The sequence below is a fragment of the Mirounga leonina genome, unplaced genomic scaffold (genome assembly GCF_011800145.1).
Source record: "Mirounga leonina isolate KUSES-001 unplaced genomic scaffold, KU_Mleo_1.0 Mir_91, whole genome shotgun sequence".
Lineage (NCBI taxonomy): Eukaryota > Metazoa > Chordata > Mammalia > Carnivora > Phocidae > Mirounga > Mirounga leonina.
This window is the reverse complement of record NW_023270839.1, coordinates 7,391,196-7,407,211: the sequence shown is the minus strand read 5'-3', so window position 1 is coordinate 7,407,211 and position 16,016 is coordinate 7,391,196. Positions and strand designations below refer to the sequence as shown.

General features: G+C 46.5%; 2 protein-coding genes across 4 annotated transcripts; both read left to right on the top strand.

Annotated features, from left to right (window-relative positions):
- Positions 1–89: 89 nt before the first annotated feature.
- Positions 90–5,102, top strand: BCL2L2 (BCL2 like 2). 2 transcript variants are annotated; one of them, XM_034994341.1, is made up of 4 exons: positions 90–194; positions 489–576; positions 1,050–1,489; positions 2,073–5,102. In XM_034994341.1, the coding sequence occupies exons 3-4, from the start codon at positions 1,058–1,060 to the stop codon at positions 2,220–2,222; spliced, it is 582 nt and encodes a 193-aa protein (XP_034850232.1). In that variant the 5' UTR covers positions 90–194; positions 489–576; positions 1,050–1,057; the 3' UTR covers positions 2,223–5,102. The 2 variants fall into 2 exon arrangements, with proteins under 2 accessions (XP_034850232.1, XP_034850234.1); XM_034994343.1 differs by having other exon boundaries at positions 148–215.
- A 6,401-nt stretch (positions 5,103–11,503) lies between these two features.
- On the top strand, positions 11,504–15,268 carry PABPN1 (poly(A) binding protein nuclear 1). Of its 2 annotated transcripts, none has more exons than XM_034994337.1 (7): positions 11,504–11,869; positions 12,220–12,334; positions 13,047–13,114; positions 13,361–13,467; positions 13,924–14,011; positions 14,099–14,250; positions 15,185–15,268. In XM_034994337.1, the coding sequence occupies exons 1-7, from the start codon at positions 11,519–11,521 to the stop codon at positions 15,222–15,224; spliced, it is 921 nt and encodes a 306-aa protein (XP_034850228.1). In that variant the 5' UTR covers positions 11,504–11,518; the 3' UTR covers positions 15,225–15,268. The 2 variants fall into 2 exon arrangements, with proteins under 2 accessions (XP_034850228.1, XP_034850229.1); XM_034994338.1 differs by lacking the exon at positions 11,504–11,869 and adding an exon at positions 12,008–12,070.
- The last annotated feature ends 748 nt before the right edge of the window (positions 15,269–16,016 follow it).

Below are 16,016 nucleotides of genomic sequence, written 5' to 3'. Positions count from 1 at the left end.
CCTTCCCAAGCTTGCTTCCCAGCCCCGCCCCTCTCTCTGGACGCATCTCTGGGCCCCATCATCACCCGGCGCCAGGCCCTCCCTCCCGCCCCCCCCTTTCTCCTCCCTCCTTCCTTCCTTCCCTTCCTCCCTCTCTCCCTCCCTCCCAGCTCCTGCACCAGGAAACGGCCCGGATCCTGGCAGCGGCCTGACCCGTGAGATCCCTAACCTGGCAGGCAGGCGGGGTTGGAGACTTGCTGAGGGTGGGGGTGAAGGAAGAGTTGGGCTCTTGGACTGCACTGGGGGGGAGCCGGGAGTAGAGATGGTGTCGGCAGGAAGCCCTTGGCCCTGGGTTTCCCGGGAGGACAGTCATTAAACATGGATTCGGCCACACAGCTGGTAGTTGGGGGCAGGGGCCGGTCCGGGGAGCTGCAACCCCAGCCTTCTCAGTCCAGACCCTGATCCCTGGCCTTCCCCGCCTAGCTCTGCTCTCCCCCTCCCCTTCCCAGGGCTCCACGCTGGCCAGGAGGATGAAAGGCCCCAGCTGGGGGCTCCTTGCCACCAGCGCTGGGTCCTAAGAGCTGCCATCCAGGCTGGGTGAGTGTCCCCTTCCTTCTCTGTTCTGGGCAGCCCTTTGCTTCTCCCACCTTTCCCTTCAGCCCCTGTCTCCTCCCCCCATCTTGTGCCTCTGCCAGCATCTTTACATCTTCCCTCTGGGGAGGTACTAAGCCCCTTCCTTTAGCCAAAAAGGTCTGTACTGTGGAAAGGGGGGGTGTAGGGGGTGTTAAAGAGCTAGTATTCTATTATGGAAAGAATCTAAAGTACTTTAAAAATAAAATTTACTTGTTATGCATTTAGTGTGGCATATTACGAATTTAATGGCCAGCCCCTCATGCCCTGGGCCTCTCACCTTGACTTAATTCCCGTGTTCTTGCCCCTCCCTGCCCAGTGGTCTCTGAGCATTTCCTCCCACCTCTCTCCCTGTCTCACTGGGCTGGCCAAGCCTGAAGTACCCCTTCTGGCTCTCTGACCATATATTCATGCCAGTCTTTCATCCTTGACTCTTACAGCCGCCCGGATGGCGACCCCAGCCTCAGCCCCAGACACACGGGCTCTAGTGGCAGACTTTGTAGGCTATAAGCTGAGGCAGAAGGGTTATGTTTGTGGAGCTGGCCCTGGGGAGGGCCCAGCAGCTGACCCACTGCACCAAGCCATGCGGGCAGCTGGAGATGAGTTTGAGACCCGCTTCCGGCGCACCTTCTCTGATTTGGCAGCCCAGCTGCATGTGACCCCAGGCTCAGCCCAGCAACGCTTCACCCAGGTCTCTGATGAACTCTTCCAAGGGGGCCCCAACTGGGGCCGCCTTGTGGCCTTCTTTGTCTTTGGAGCTGCACTGTGTGCTGAGAGTGTCAACAAAGAGATGGAGCCACTTGTGGGACAAGTGCAAGAGTGGATGGTGGCCTACCTGGAGACACGGCTGGCCGACTGGATCCACAGCAGTGGGGGCTGGGTAAGGAGCTTCTCAATTGCTGCTCTGCACACCCCTCTGCAAAGCTCGTCTCCAGAGGGAAGATGGGGGCTCTGGCTGGAGGCTGGGGGCTGAGTCTCCCTATTTGGGTGGAATCAGATGCCCTCACTCTGGGTGTCGCGCTGGACTCTGCACTCCAGGGCTGCCATGCAGTTATCACTGGATGGGCTCATGGTCCAAAGCAGAGGACAGAATACACAGTGCCTGCAGGGAAATGGCATCCAGCTGTCGGGAACTTTTTACACCCGAGTAGGTGACATGGGCGGGGGGTGTCAGCGATGGGTGGTGGTCAGGAAAGCCTTGGCAAAGGATGCCAGTTCTGAGCAAAAATTTTGGCCAGGGAGAGGCTGGGATTCACTTGAGGCAGAGAGGGCAAATGAGCCAGGCGCTCATGGGGGATGATGGGGGCTTGCAGCCAGTAGAGCTTTGGCTGGAGAGGAGCTGGGTATGGGGTAGTGCTTGCAGTGGATGGAACTGGAACTCTTCCTCTCCTCTTTCCTCCACTCTTTCCTCTCCTGATATCCCTTTCTCCTTCTTTCTCTCCTACTTCCCTTCTCTCCCACAGGCGGAGTTCACAGCTCTATACGGGGACGGGGCCCTGGAGGAGGCGCGGCGTCTGCGGGAGGGGAACTGGGCCTCAGTGAGGACAGTGCTGACAGGGGCCGTGGCACTGGGGGCCCTGGTAACTGTAGGGGCCTTTTTTGCTAGCAAGTGAGAAAATCCAGGGCCAGGTGGGGCTAGGTGTGGCTGGGGGACAGGAGAGCAGGAACAGAACAAGAGAAATGCCCTTGGAAGAAGTGGGGTGAATGGATGGGCATGGAACGGGGATGGGAAGGGGCAGGGTACTGTGTGAAGGAGCTGTGTGTGCCAGGCAGGCAGTTGGAAGGATGAGCTGGAGACATTAGGGAATGTATTTGGAAAGTATTTGGGGGCCAGGAGATGAAGTCATTCCAGGGTTGGGAGGAGGTGGGAGAGGTCATGTCTATAGGTGTAGGCACACAAAACTATACCTAGAGCTTAATTTATAGCCCTGAGGGAGGTTGACTTGCATAAGGGGTTGTGTCTCCTTTGGATGAGTGAGATTTGGGGAAAACATAGAAGGCACAACCCTTTGAAATGGAAGCTTGAGGTTCTCGGGTGATAGGGAGAGGTGGCTGTGATGGGCTGCTTGGACACGCGTGTGCATGTGCACGCATGCTCGTGTGCATGCTGGGCTGCTTGTCTAACCTGCTGGTGGCCGTATTCAAGGAGAAAACTTCCCTGTTGGACTGGCAAGAACAAGGGCCAGTTCTCTGCCCCTCCTCCCAACCCTCTCCTCCCCCCTCTCCTTGTCCTGATGCCTCAAGGCTGTGGGAGAAACACTGTATCCAGAAGAGGGCTTTGGGCACTTTGGGCAGAAAGTCATTAGCAGGGCTTTGGAGAGAAGAGAAGTTCTGTAGCTGGCCTTGTTGCTTCACCATCCCCATTCCTTGTGCATCATACTTGCTGCTGCCTCCTGGGCTCTGAACAAAAACAGGGCTGCGGGGGCTGCAGCGGGCGGGTGGTGGGGAGGGGCTGGACCTACGTGCCACCCTCCTCTCCCACTGGGGCACACTGGTGCCTAAAGTGTTCCCTGTCTCTGGGACCTTCTGTACCCAAACTTAAACTCTAAATTGGGACTCTGATTTTCCTTTGGAGTGTGTGGAGGTAAATGTTGATCTAGAGTACAGTCTGGGTCCTGCACTGTGTCTCAGTGAGACTGCTGAGAGCAACATTCCAGCTCTGAACCCCATGGGTGTGAGGGTGACCTGTACTCCGTGACTGGCCTAGTCCATGTGGTGGGCTTTGGTGCTGCTTTATCGAGGGCCAGGTGTATGGGTTCTAGAGTACCTACCACGACCTAGAAGCATTTGTATTTTCTTTGCATGGGTGTTACTTGTCTGTACCTCAGAGTCTGCGGACATTAACTTTAGAGCTCACAGTCCTCTAGAACAGATTCAGATTATAGCTTTTTCTTTCGAGAGAGAAATGATTTCACTACAGATGCACGTCCTGAGCCAGACCTCACTGCTGCACTTCCCGAGGTGCTCAAGTTGCTGCTCTCCAGTGCTGACTTCAGACACAGTGCTCTAGAACCCTGCCCTCGATCCTGAGCACTGATCAGCTTAGCTAGACCATGGTTGACTCTTCTTGGAGATTTTCATTTGGTCCCAGAATGTGGCAACATAGTTGTACTCACAAGAATGTGGGACCAAAATTGGCCTCAGGTGTTTAGCCCAGACTTTTGCTTTTGAGAGAGGGCTGCACTTTTTAATGGTATTTATAGGGGAGGTGGTAGACTGCATGTGCCACTTGGTCTGTTGTAAGTATGCTGATACCAGAAACTCAGAGCTGGTCTGTGGCAAGAAGTTGGGGGTGGGGGTCTCTGACTCGCTCAGGACAAACTAGACCAGTGGTTTTCAGACTGCTTGGCAGAGCCCTGAAGTTTCCTAGGGCTTGCCTCAGGAGTCCTTGGGGAGGTGAAGAGGGGGTGCTAAGCAGACTGGGCTACAAATCCTTAAACAGAATAGCTCCCCTTGTAGCTTACATATCGGGGTTCAGGGTAAGATTTTATTTGAATTAAGGGGTTTGCTGCTGAAAAGAAAAAAACAAATGTTGGAAAAACCACTGACTAGACCATCAGCTCCAAATTGGAGCCCGCGCTCCCCCAGGTTTGGGGCAGACTCTTCACACCCCCCCCTTCTACCACAGGACGCCTATCCCTGTTAGCTCTCTTGGGGGCCTTTAGCAAACCGGAGCAGCAGGGACCATGGTCAGGTAACCGAAATGCTCTGCTCTGAGGCCTTCACACCTGGGTGGAAGGAGAGGTTGTTTTCTGAAAGGGGAAAGGGCTTGGATTCCCAGAAGCATAGCTTGCTTGGGACCATAGTGGGCAGTTTTGATCTGTCCTGTCCTTTTTAGCTTGAGGGGCAATGGAAACCCCAGAGACTCTTCTGTCAGGGAAAACTAGAGACTCTTCTAGAGCCATATAGTTCCTTGGGATTAGCTCTTGGCCAGGAAGGCTGAGTATGGCTCCCAATTTTTAAATCTATTTCATTTTTTTTAAAAATAAGGGAAATAAATCTAATTGCCATTTTTCAGAGATTAAATACGTGGAGAGGGCGTTTCTCGCTTTCCAGAGCCCAAAGGGACAAATAGGGACTTTGCTTAGGCCAAGGAAGGAGCAGAAGTAGGGCAACTAGGTCCTGCAATTATTAATCCCACTCCCCACTTATTCTAGGGTATATACTATTTTACTTTTTTAAATCATAAAATGGCGGGAGAACAGATTTGGTTAGTTTAGAAGAAAAGAAAAAGCTCTATAAATATAAATATATATTCCTGTATTTTTATTTAATAATTTATAAATACCAAGTTCATTTGACTTTTATTTTTGTGTAATATGTAATGGTCATATTAAAAAAAATAAATAAAGCCCAGAAGTTTAATGAGAAGGACTGAGCAGGGTTTGTGACTTCTACGCTCTGTAGCCTGGTGTCAGGACATTTCTTGATCTAATCATCTCTTCATGACCTTGGTAAGGGCAAGAATTAGGGTAACAGGGATTTCGGAAAGTGTTGAGACAAAAAAGAAAAGAAAAGAAAATCAGAGTTGCTCCTCCGTCTTCCAACCCCTGCCAAATGCCCAAAGCCAAGAGCTCCATCTGTGCCAACCCAAATCTTAAGAGGGTGTGTGTCTATAGTACTTTGGGATGGCTACAAATGAAAAACGAACCAAAACAAAGAAAACTTACCCCAAATCTTTGTGTGATGGTAATCAAGTCCCCAGTTGTGGTTCAGCCTCCAATGATAATGAGCATTCCTCCCCAGTACCCTGCTGCCAACTTCTGGCAAAAATGGAGTCCCTGCTTTCTTTCCTGGCCCCCTGAGATACTTGGTTTCAGCCATTTTAATGCAAACAGCTAAAGTGGATGGAATCTACAGGAATTATTCAGCCCATCCCTCTGTACTTCTAGTCTAGGACCACGTCAAAATAATGTCTGACAGAAATAGTGATTGTAATTTCAAATTATAAGCAGGAATTTCTAGTCTTTATATAAACCAGTGCAATTAAATTGCATTTGGATTTATGTGTCAAATTGTACTTAGAAATATACTGCTCAGGGGAGAGTTTCCATTCTCTCTCTATAGAAAATCCAACAGGGCAAGCCATATTAAAATCTGAGAGTGGCTTGGTGAACATGGCATTAGGGGAAAGAGAATTAGATGCTCTTAATAGTTAATGTTGTCAGGCTATGAGAGCATTTATCTCCACTGCAGTGTGACTGAATTAATGATTGATTGATTTGTATTTGACTAGTTCCTTCCAAAAAGCATTTGCAACATCTTACTATAATACACAAAAGACAAAGCAATAGGAAAATACGGATTTTTAAAGTAGAGGTAAAGGGTAAATTGAAATATTACAATAGGATGGCAGCACAGGGAAAATTAATGTACGGAAAAGCATTCTATAGGTAATATTTCCGAATGCTAAAGCTAAGCTATGAATTCGGCCTTGAGCTTTCTTGGCAGCTAAGGCAAATTGGAAAACACAACAAGATTCACATTTCTGTTAGGATTTAGAAAAGCCTATCAATTCCTTAAGATGGGCAAAAACTTCTGTAGCTCTTCTGAGATAACATAGAGGATATCACCCTCTGTAACACCTGACAGTAAATATGATGCTGAGTTTTGCACCAGTATTTCTCATAGAAACACCAAATGGGGATTCAGTAGGTTCTAAGCTTGTTTTATCAGGCTCATCACAATTTAGCCCAAAGATACCCTATGATGCTTTAACATAGGGCTAAATTTCAGACTATCTAAAATAGATAGATGGATTATCCTTCAGACATTTCTTCATGAATGTCATTTCTCCAGATGGTACTTTTGATAAAAGTTGGGCAACATTTAGTTACAGTTTCTAGCAAATAGATGGATTATAGACATTCTGTGTTTTTTCTTAAGAGCAGATCCTTTGAAAACCTTAAAAGCTGCCTTAAATGTGGATATAGGTGTGACATAAATAAACTAAGAATATTTTAAAAATTAATGAGAAAACATAATATAATGGAAATCTATGTAGTTCTTTACTGATTCAATCATTCATTCATACAGCAAATATTCAAGCCTCTTCTGTGTGCTAAGCACAGTTCTAGGCACTGAGATAGAGAAGGAAGTGCACAGACACAAATTTCTGCCTTCACGTTAGTTACATTCTAATAAGGGAAACAAACAAAAACTAAATAAATAAGTTCATCTCGCAATATTCATTAACATGACATTTCACATTATGAGGTGGTAAATGCTATGAAGAAAAATAATTCATTAGTATGGAATTGGGAAGATGTTAGTATAGATTTCAATGTTAAATAGAATAGTCAGGGAAGCCCTCATTTCTAAGGTGACTTTTTGGAGTAAAGTCATGGAAAATGAAATTGGAAAAATATTTTTATCGATACAGAAAGATGTTTCTGACTTGGTAAAAAAGAAAATAGAAAATAATATATACAGTATGATCCCAGTTTGCTATAAATATATAAATGTGTGTGTGTGTGTGTGTGCCTCTATATGTATTTATGTATTGAAAACTTCAGGAAGGGTATATGCCAAAATATCATTAGTGTTACCTCTGGGTGTTGGACTTTACTGGTGATTTTATTTTGTTCTTTCTACTGTCAGTATTTTCTGATCTTTTCATAAAGAACACATATTTCTTGTACAGTATACTAAAACAAGTTTTCCAGGTACAAAGTTTTTAAGAAGTTAACCAAGCAGAATAGAAAATAAGCAGCCCAGTGGAGGTTCTTTCTCATTTAATAAGGACACCTCACTTCCCTGCAAGGACAGACCTAGGGAGTTAAGGTAGGCAAAGCTAGACTTTGCATTAGAAAATAATTGGGAGTTGGGGCACCTGGGTGGGCTCAGTTGATTGGGCATCCAGCTCTTGATCTCAGCTCAGGTCTCCATCTCAGGGTTGTGAGTTCAAGCCCCGCGTGGGGCTCAGCACCCCCAAAAAACAACAAAGAAAATTATTGGAGTCCACTCCCCAGTAGAGGTAAGTAAATGATCAAGGCTTCAAGCTTCTATATCAGCACTGTCCAAAAGAAATATAATGCAAGCCATATATGTAGTTTTACATTTTCTAGTAGCCTCATTAAAAAGGCAAAAAGAAACAGGTGTAAAACTAATTTAATAATATTTTACTTAGGCCAGTATATAAAAATTATTATAATTTCAACCTATAATTAATATTACAGCTATTAACTTATTTTACAGTTGCTTTTTCATACTGTCTTTGAAATTTTGTGTATATTTGACACTTTCAATACATCTCAAGTCAGACTACTCATGTTCCAAGTGCTCAAGGCATGTGTGCTAGTGGGTATCATATTAAACAATGTAGTTCTAGGTTATAGAGAATTATTATAGCAGGCAAAAAAAGCAAGAGCTAAAAATAAGGATGAAACTACCAAGGAGCCAAGTATTTATGTAGTTTAGTGAGACAGCTTTTCCCTTTTGGACAGAACTGGAGATGCCCTCATCCATTTTTTACTGATTTAATTCTCCTTTTCTTAAGTCCATTAACTATTCACTTCTATTAACACATTTTTCCTTCTAGGGCACAACATCACTGATTTTCAGTTTTCCTGAAACTCCATGGCCTCTATTGAGAGGTTATTACTGAAGGAAAATTATACTCATGATGGGTAAATTTCACATCATTACATACTAATTTCTTACAAATTCATTCTTAGAAACTTATCTCTTTGATGTTTTCTATGCATCAACAATGGGCAAGATATTAAAATTATTATGGAAATCATTCAGTTAGCATTTATTGAGCACACAGTGATGGGCAATGGGTATACAAATATAATTAAGACGATATCCCTGCCTTTTGCAGTTTACAGTCTAATAGGGAAGTATCTTACTTTACAAGTCACTGTTCAAATCTTTTTAAATGTGTCTTTAAAAGTAATCATGCTTACTAGAGTAAGTTTGGAAGTTGGAGGGTTAATTTTAAATAAAAATAATATATTGTGGAAAAATCATAGAATATGGAAAAGCATAAATCAAGTATAATCCTACTACTCAGAAAGTACCACTGTTAACATTTTGGCATATTTCTTTCCCATCTTCTATCTGTGCTTCTATTTTAGGATCATACTGTATGTACAATTTTCTATACTACAATTCTGCTTACTGTTTTATTGCACAATTTTCCCTTGTCATTAAAAATGTTTTGAAGGCAAAATGACTATAAAAAGTTATATCTATGTGTGTATATAATTTTCCTGAATGTGCCCACTTGGACATTCAAATTGCTTACATTTTTTCACTTTGATGAACATCTTTATTCTCAGATGTTTATCCAGTTTTTAGATTATTTCTTTAGAGCAGAGTATAAGAAATACAATCACTGAGTTAAGAATCTCAATAGTTTGAAAGTTTTTAGTACATATTACCAAAGAAAAGATCGAACTGGTTCTTGCTCCCTTTTTTCCCCAAGTCCAAGTTATTTTTTTTAAAAAATAAGATATCATAATCACACTTTAATCATACCTTAAATACAATTTTACATTCTACTTCTTTGGCCTAACAAGAATTATTTTTGCATGTTATTACATGCTATGTTTAGCCCTCTTAATAGGTGCATAATAATCTTTGGGTATAATTACAGTCTGCCTAATCATTTGTCTATTATTGGAATTTAGTCTTTTTCCAATTTCAACATCATATATAATGTAATCTTTGTGTATCAAAGCAGACCTTATAGTAATTTTGATCTAAGCTTTGAAAGCTAGCTCTGAGTTCCCTGCTAACTCTTTTTTTTTCCTCCTCCACTCACTTTTAATTAGTTCCATGACTTGGGCAAGTTACTTCACTCTTTCTTCACCCGCTCAAAAAGGTTATAGTTTTGGAAATATTTGCTTCATAGAGTTGTGAGAATTTCAATGAGATAATATAATAAGGAGTCTAGGATTGTGCCTGTTACAAAATCAAGTACTCAACAAAAATAGGATTTGGAGGCATTATAAAAAAAAATCCCATTTCCCTTGCTATGTTTAAACCAGGCACCAATAAGACATAAAAATCTTGATTAGATTAGGATTAGTAGAAGACCTTTTTCTTCCAGTGACCCCACGGTCTTTTAGAGCTTGTCTTCCCAGCGCGAGTTAGTTCTCCCAGACCGCGCGGGAGCTGAGATGGCTGCTGAAGTAATTTTCAGTGAAATTTTAAGCGACTATGACTGCTTTGAATCCCCCTGTTCCTGAGGTAAGGATTTGTGAGAAAAAGTGAGGGTGAGGGGAAGAGTGGGGTATACTGAGAAGCTTTTGACTTTTGGTTTGCTAACAGGGATCTCCTCTTGTCAAATCTCCCCACTCCAGCCATACACATCCTGTTGGGGTTGTCTGATTAACTAATTTGGTTGGGCTCATTTGAATCTGGCTGTAAAGCCGAAACTTGGTCTGGCTACAAATAACCCTCTTGCAAACTTAGCACCGTCGTTCCTTGCTTTTAATAAATGTAGAGTATCACTACTACAAAATGGCAACCCTGCTTTCCAGGGCTAGGTCTCACAGGTTATCTCAGAGTGGAAACGTATGGTAGGAACCTGCCTGGAGGAATTCCTCTGCGTCTGAAGGAAGGTTTGGGGGCTGGGAAAGCGTTGAAGAATGAGGGTGGCACCCAGATCCCCAATCAATGCAAACATTTACTGACACCTACTATGTACAAAGAAGTGGAGCTGCAAATATAAATAGGATCTAGCCTCTCATCTCCATACTCTCACAATGTAGGACAAAATGATTAAGCGCAGTGGAGGTAGGCCTGCTTGTCATGGGAAAGGAGAGGAGGCTAGCGGAAGGTTTTGCACCAGAGGTGATGCTGGGGTTTGCAGTGGTCTGGTTGAAGAGGGACTTTGTGTACAGAGGCACAGAGCCGGGTGCAGGTACACCCCGTGGAATGAGGAGTGTGGAAATAACATTTGTGAAGTAGGCTGGTCCTGAGGCCTCTAAGGCCACGGTAGAGTTTTACTTTTACCTGGCCAGCAAAGCGGAGCCAGCTCAGTCTGGTAGCGATGGAAGGGTGACACTGTAATCTGAAAGACCTGTTAGGGGGCTGTAGCAAACAGTCTAAGAAACAGGCTGAAACTGGGGCATAAGTTAGAGGGCTTGGAAAGTAGGCCTGTGCAAGGAAGACAGTTCAGACAGGACTAGTAGCTCTGGAGTGAGGATTTCTCCCCGCTTTCTGGTTTGGGAGACCCGATGGATGTTGGTACCAATAACCTCGATGGGAAAAGTAAGCTCCTTATTGGAGAGCTCCATTCAGAACCTCCATTTCCAGCAACATTCCATCTACTGGTCCCTTCCTGGTCAGCAAACCAGTTTCCAGAAACCGCCTCAATGTTTTCGGCCTCTGCTTTCCAACAGCTCTCTAGTTGGCAACCAGTAGTGTCAAGATGGCGGCCCCCCTAAGGACTAGTCATGTGACCTCGGGTTTCCATTGCTTGGAAGCCTGGCGGTCCGTTGCGGGGCAAGGTTCACCTGTCACGAAACGGGTGTTAGCCCTTCGAATCTCACGAGCCAATCGGCATCTGAGACGGCCATTGCGGCGAGGCGATCGGAAGATTCGCTCTCTCCCGTCGCCCAGCCAGCGGCCAATCACCGAGCATCATATACTTCGCGGACCCGCCTGGAGGCGGCGGGGTGGGGGAGCAGGAATGTCGTCACAGCGTGGCGGTATTGTTACCTAAGGACGAGAGGAGGTGGGACGTATGTTGATTGACAGATGAATTCCCCTACCGGGATTTGAGAATTTGGCGCAATATTCCCGCCTTAGGGGTGGGGTCTTATCTGATTGCCAAGTAATATTCCCCAATGGAGTCCTAGCTCATGGTGACGGGCAGGCTGCTAGACTAATGAATCCTCGGCGTGCCCGGCGCAGTTCTCCAATCGCCGGCTGGCGGGCCCCAGTCTGAGCGGCGATGGCGGCGGCGGCGGCGGCGGCAGCAGCAGCGGGGGCTGCGGGCGGTCGGGGCTCCGGGCCGGGGCGGCGGCGCCATCTTGTGCCCGGGGCCGGTGGGGAGGCCGGGGAGGGGGCCCCGGGGGGCGCAGGGGACTACGGGAACGGCCTGGAGTCTGAGGAACTGGAGCCTGAGGAGCTGCTGCTGGAGCCCGAGCCGGAGCCCGAGCCCGAAGAGGAGCCGCCCCGGCCCCGCGCCCCCCCGGGAGCTCCGGGCCCTGGGCCTGGCTCGGGAGCCCCCGGCAGCCAGGAGGAGGAGGAGGAGCCGGGACTGGTCGAGGGTGACCCGGGGGACGGCGCCATTGAGGACCCGGTGAGGGAAGGAGGGCGAGCGAGCAGGCCCGGCCGTGTCATGGGAGGCCCAGAGCTCGGGCGAGCGGGAGGCAGGCGGGGGGTGGGGGTGGGCGGGGAATAACGTGGCTGGGGCAGGGCCGGGGACGGATCCTCGACCGCCAGAAGGGGCCCAGCCGGGTTGAATCGGGCGTTATGGGTGCCTAGTGTTGCTCTAGGGAAGGTAGCTTGCTTTTCTTTTCATCGTGACCCGCGCGTGGGGCGAGGGAAATGGCCGAGCATGGTTAGGGCCGCGCTCCGACCGAGAGCAGGGCACAGCCCTTGCGTTGGTTCCTCTTAAGCTCTTTTCCATATCCTCTCCACTCCTTGTAGGAGCTGGAAGCAATCAAAGCTCGAGTCAGGGAGATGGAGGAAGAAGCTGAGAAGCTAAAGGAGCTACAGAACGAGGTAGAGAAACAGATGAATATGAGTCCACCTCCAGGCAATGGTGAGTAACTGGCGGTTGCACGCGGAGCCCGGGGTCCTTGGAAGGGTTGTGCGAGCACGGGTTGTATGGGATTAGATGCTTGGGACCTTGGAGCTGCTTGTCTGAGCAATTACTGGGCAGGTGCTGCGGTCATAGTCCATTGTGTGTTTCTCTGACCTTAGTGAGGCAAAAACCTATATTTTGGTGATGGTAATCTTGTGCTTTTCTTTGTCCTTTTTACAAATGTGTTCTTCTTTGTTCTTTAGTCCACCTCTGTTCTTTGTGGAGGTTGCTAACTGGCATTTGACCTTCAAGTCTCATAGTTCTTCCTTGAGTTGGAGACCCTTTAGTTAGGAGTCCTAAGAGAAACTGCTCGACTGCAGGGGGTGGGGGGGCTTTCCCTTTAATCTAGAAATGTTGAGTTTGGGTTCCCTTGATTTTGTTCACTTTTCAAAAGATTTCAGTCAAAGCTTTTCAACAGGGACTTGATTTGGGGGCAGGAGGGAATTCCTATACTGTTTTCTCTGATTTTTAAGAATGTGTTAATCTGTTGCTTGATTTGTTAAATGTTCAGTGAGTACGTATTGTGTGCTAAACAGTATTCTTGATAACGGGTACAGCAGGGAACAAAACAAACTAAAATCATTCCTTTACTCTAGTGGTAGTGGTAGTGGTGCAAAAATTGGTCAAGTAGAAAACCAGCTTTTTCCCCCTGATTCTTTTTTCTTCAAAGCTGGCCCAGTGATCATGTCCATTGAAGAGAAGATGGAGGCCGATGCGCGTTCCATCTATGTTGGCAATGTATGTATTAGGATCCTGATTGGGGTTGGGGAAAGGAACATCTCAAGGATAGGTGGTGGATTTGGGGAGTATTGGGAGGGTTTGGAGGAGGTAAAAGGTAATGGTGATCAGCAGAGGCTCTGGAGTTGGAAGAGAAAAGATTAGTTTCTTAGAGAACCAGATTTGATGTGCCTTGTCGTATATGGGTGGCCCAGCCCAGAGGCTAGGCAGGGTCCTTGTGAAACATGACTGCCTCTACCCCCACAGGTGGACTATGGTGCAACAGCAGAAGAGCTGGAAGCACACTTTCATGGCTGTGGTTCAGTAAACCGTGTTACCATACTCTGTGACAAATTCAGTGGCCATCCTAAAGGGTAAGTAGGGAAGTAAAATCAGGTCATTTTAATCATATTTTAGAAATAGATAAATTATGTTTTATATTGAGCAGTAAGTTAAAATAAGCAGTGTTCATCTTACAAGCTCGGGCATTAATGTTATATATCTGGTTGCACGTAAATGCCTCAGAGACCAGACAGGTAAAGAGGAAGGCTAGTGTGGGTGGGATCGTGAACTAGAAGAGGGAGGGACAGTTTTTGCTTAGCCCCAGCTGGTTCTGCTGTATGGAAATACAGGCCGTGTGTAAACTATTTTATAATTTTCCAAGAGTAGCTGGAAATTTGGATTGAAGTCTTCCATTCAACAAATTTTTGACAAATAATTAAAAATGTGTCTACGCTGTTACTTAAGCAGAGCATACCTGCGAGTTGGATTTGACATGTGAGCTGCTATTTGTAACTTCAGATAGATGAAATGACAATTATTTTTTTCAGGTTTGCATATATAGAGTTCTCAGACAAAGAGTCAGTGAGGACTTCCTTGGCCTTAGATGAGTCCCTGTTTAGAGGAAGACAAATCAAGGTAAGCTCCATTGCCCATTGCTGTTCTGGTTCTGTGTAAACACTCCAGGCCTATTCTGAGGCTTTCTTTTGTACATCCCTCACTCAGGTGATCCCAAAACGAACCAACAGACCAGGCATCAGCACAACAGACCGGGGTTTCCCACGAGCCCGATACCGTGCCCGGACCACCAACTACAACAATTCCCGCTCTCGATTCTACAGTGGTTTTAACAGCAGGCCCCGGGGTCGCGTCTACAGGTCAGGATAGATGGGCTGCTCCTCTCCCCCGCCTCCCATGAGCCCTGTATGTTTCCTTCTTTCCTGATCTGAGGAACCTCCCTCACTTACCCTCCCCTTGGTCTCCAGGGACTTGGTCTCCTGCCTGTGCAGGGTGAGGAAGGTAGTTGCAGGCCAGGCCAGGAGGCCAGTCTCATCATCGTTTTCTGGAGCAGGAATTGGTGATAAGGGCTGGATCTCTCCATTCTATTCTGAGAGATGCTTCTTCCCCCAGCCTTTTTTTTTTTCCTTGAGAGTTGGTGGCAGTGAAGGTGTTTACACAGCAAGCCAGGAAGAACGGTCTCAGAGTAGTGAAGGCACTGCTTGGACATTTGCTACTTTTCCCAGGGTTAAGGAGGGGTTGAAGATTGAACCTCCCTTGGAAGAATACCAGAGGCTAGTTGATCCTCCTCAACAGCCATGTGGGAGGGTACTGAGATATTTACTCTTTAACTGAACCAGTGTTTTGCAAGGTTAACTTTCTCTCTGGGCCTTGTGTGGTGCCCATGTTGCTTTACTATCATCTCTCTGCCTTTAAATAGACAGAGTAGGCATGTAGACCTTGGCTTTTCTTAAGATTTACTTATCTGCTCCCAGGAATTAGGGAGGATCTGATGGTGAAGGCTTGGGATTTAAGAGATGTGAAGAACTGAAACTGGATAAATAATGAGTCCATTTTCTTGCCCCTATAACTCAGATGCACTTTTTTGCCTCTGGCAAGGTATTCTGTTAAATTGCCCCCTCCTATTTGCCAGGTGTGTCACAGTTTCTGGGATTGTGGGGTCAGTTTTAGGATACTTGGAAATTTCTTTCCCCCATTCCCTGCACTGTAACTGGGGCAAGGGCCCACGGGGAGGGGCTTGTGCTGAACTCCTAAGTGATCATGTTAACACCTAACTCTCCTTCTTTCTTCCAGGGGCCGGGCTAGAGCGACATCATGGTATTCCCCTTACTAAAAAAAGTGTGTATTAGGAGGAGAGAGAGGAAAAAAGGAAAGAAGGAAAAAAAAAAAAAGAATTAAAAAAAAAAAAAGAAAAACAGAAGATGACCTTGATGGAAAAAAAAATATTTTTAAAAAAAAAGATATACTGTGGAAGGGGGGAGAATCCCATAACTAACTGCTGAGGAGGGACCTGCTTTGGGGAGTAGGGGAAGGCCCAGGGAGTGGGGCAGGGGGCTGCTCATTCACTCTGGGGATTCGCCATGGACACGTCTCAACTGCGCAAGCTGCTCCCCTTGTTTCCCTGTCCCACTTCACCCCCTTGGGGGCTGCTCAAGGGTAGGTGGGCATGGGTGGTAGGAGGGGTTTTTTTACCCAGGGCTCTGGAAGGACACCAAACTGTTCTGCTTGTTACCTTCCCTCCATCTTCTCCCTAACTTTCACAGTCCCTTCCACCTGCTCCTGTCCTGCCAGATCTGCCACCCACCCCACCCCTCTTTTCCGGCTCCCTGCCCCTCCAGATTGCCTGGTGATCTCTTTTGTTTCCTTTTGTGTTTCTTTTTCTGTTTTGAGTGTCTTTCTTTGCAGGTTTCTGTAGCCGGAAGATCTCCGTTCCGCTCCCAGCGGCTCCAGTGTAAATTCCCCTACCCCCTGGGGAAATGCACTACCTTGTTTTGGGGGGTTTGGGGGCGTTTTTTGTTTTTCAGTTTTTTGTTTTGTTTTGTTTTCCTTTTTGCCTTTTTTTCCCTTTTATTTGGAGGGAATGGGAGGAAGTGGGAACAGGGAGGTGGGAGGTGGATTTTGTTTA

Bases quoted from the DNA above. Each gene is read 5' to 3' on its own strand.
- BCL2L2 (XM_034994341.1), top strand. From the start codon at position 1,058: ATGGCGACCCCAGCCTCAGCCCCAGACACACGGGCTCTAGTGGCAGAC. The intron at 1,490-2,072 runs GTAAGGAGCTTC...TCTCTCCCACAG, and splicing joins TCCACAGCAGTGGGGGCTGG to GCGGAGTTCACAGCTCTATA.
- PABPN1 (XM_034994337.1), top strand. From the start codon at position 11,519: ATGGCGGCGGCGGCGGCGGCGGCAGCAGCAGCGGGGGCTGCGGGCGGT. The intron at 11,870-12,219 runs GTGAGGGAAGGA...CACTCCTTGTAG, and splicing joins ACGGCGCCATTGAGGACCCG to GAGCTGGAAGCAATCAAAGC. The intron at 14,251-15,184 runs GTCAGGATAGAT...TCTTTCTTCCAG, and splicing joins CCCCGGGGTCGCGTCTACAG to GGGCCGGGCTAGAGCGACAT.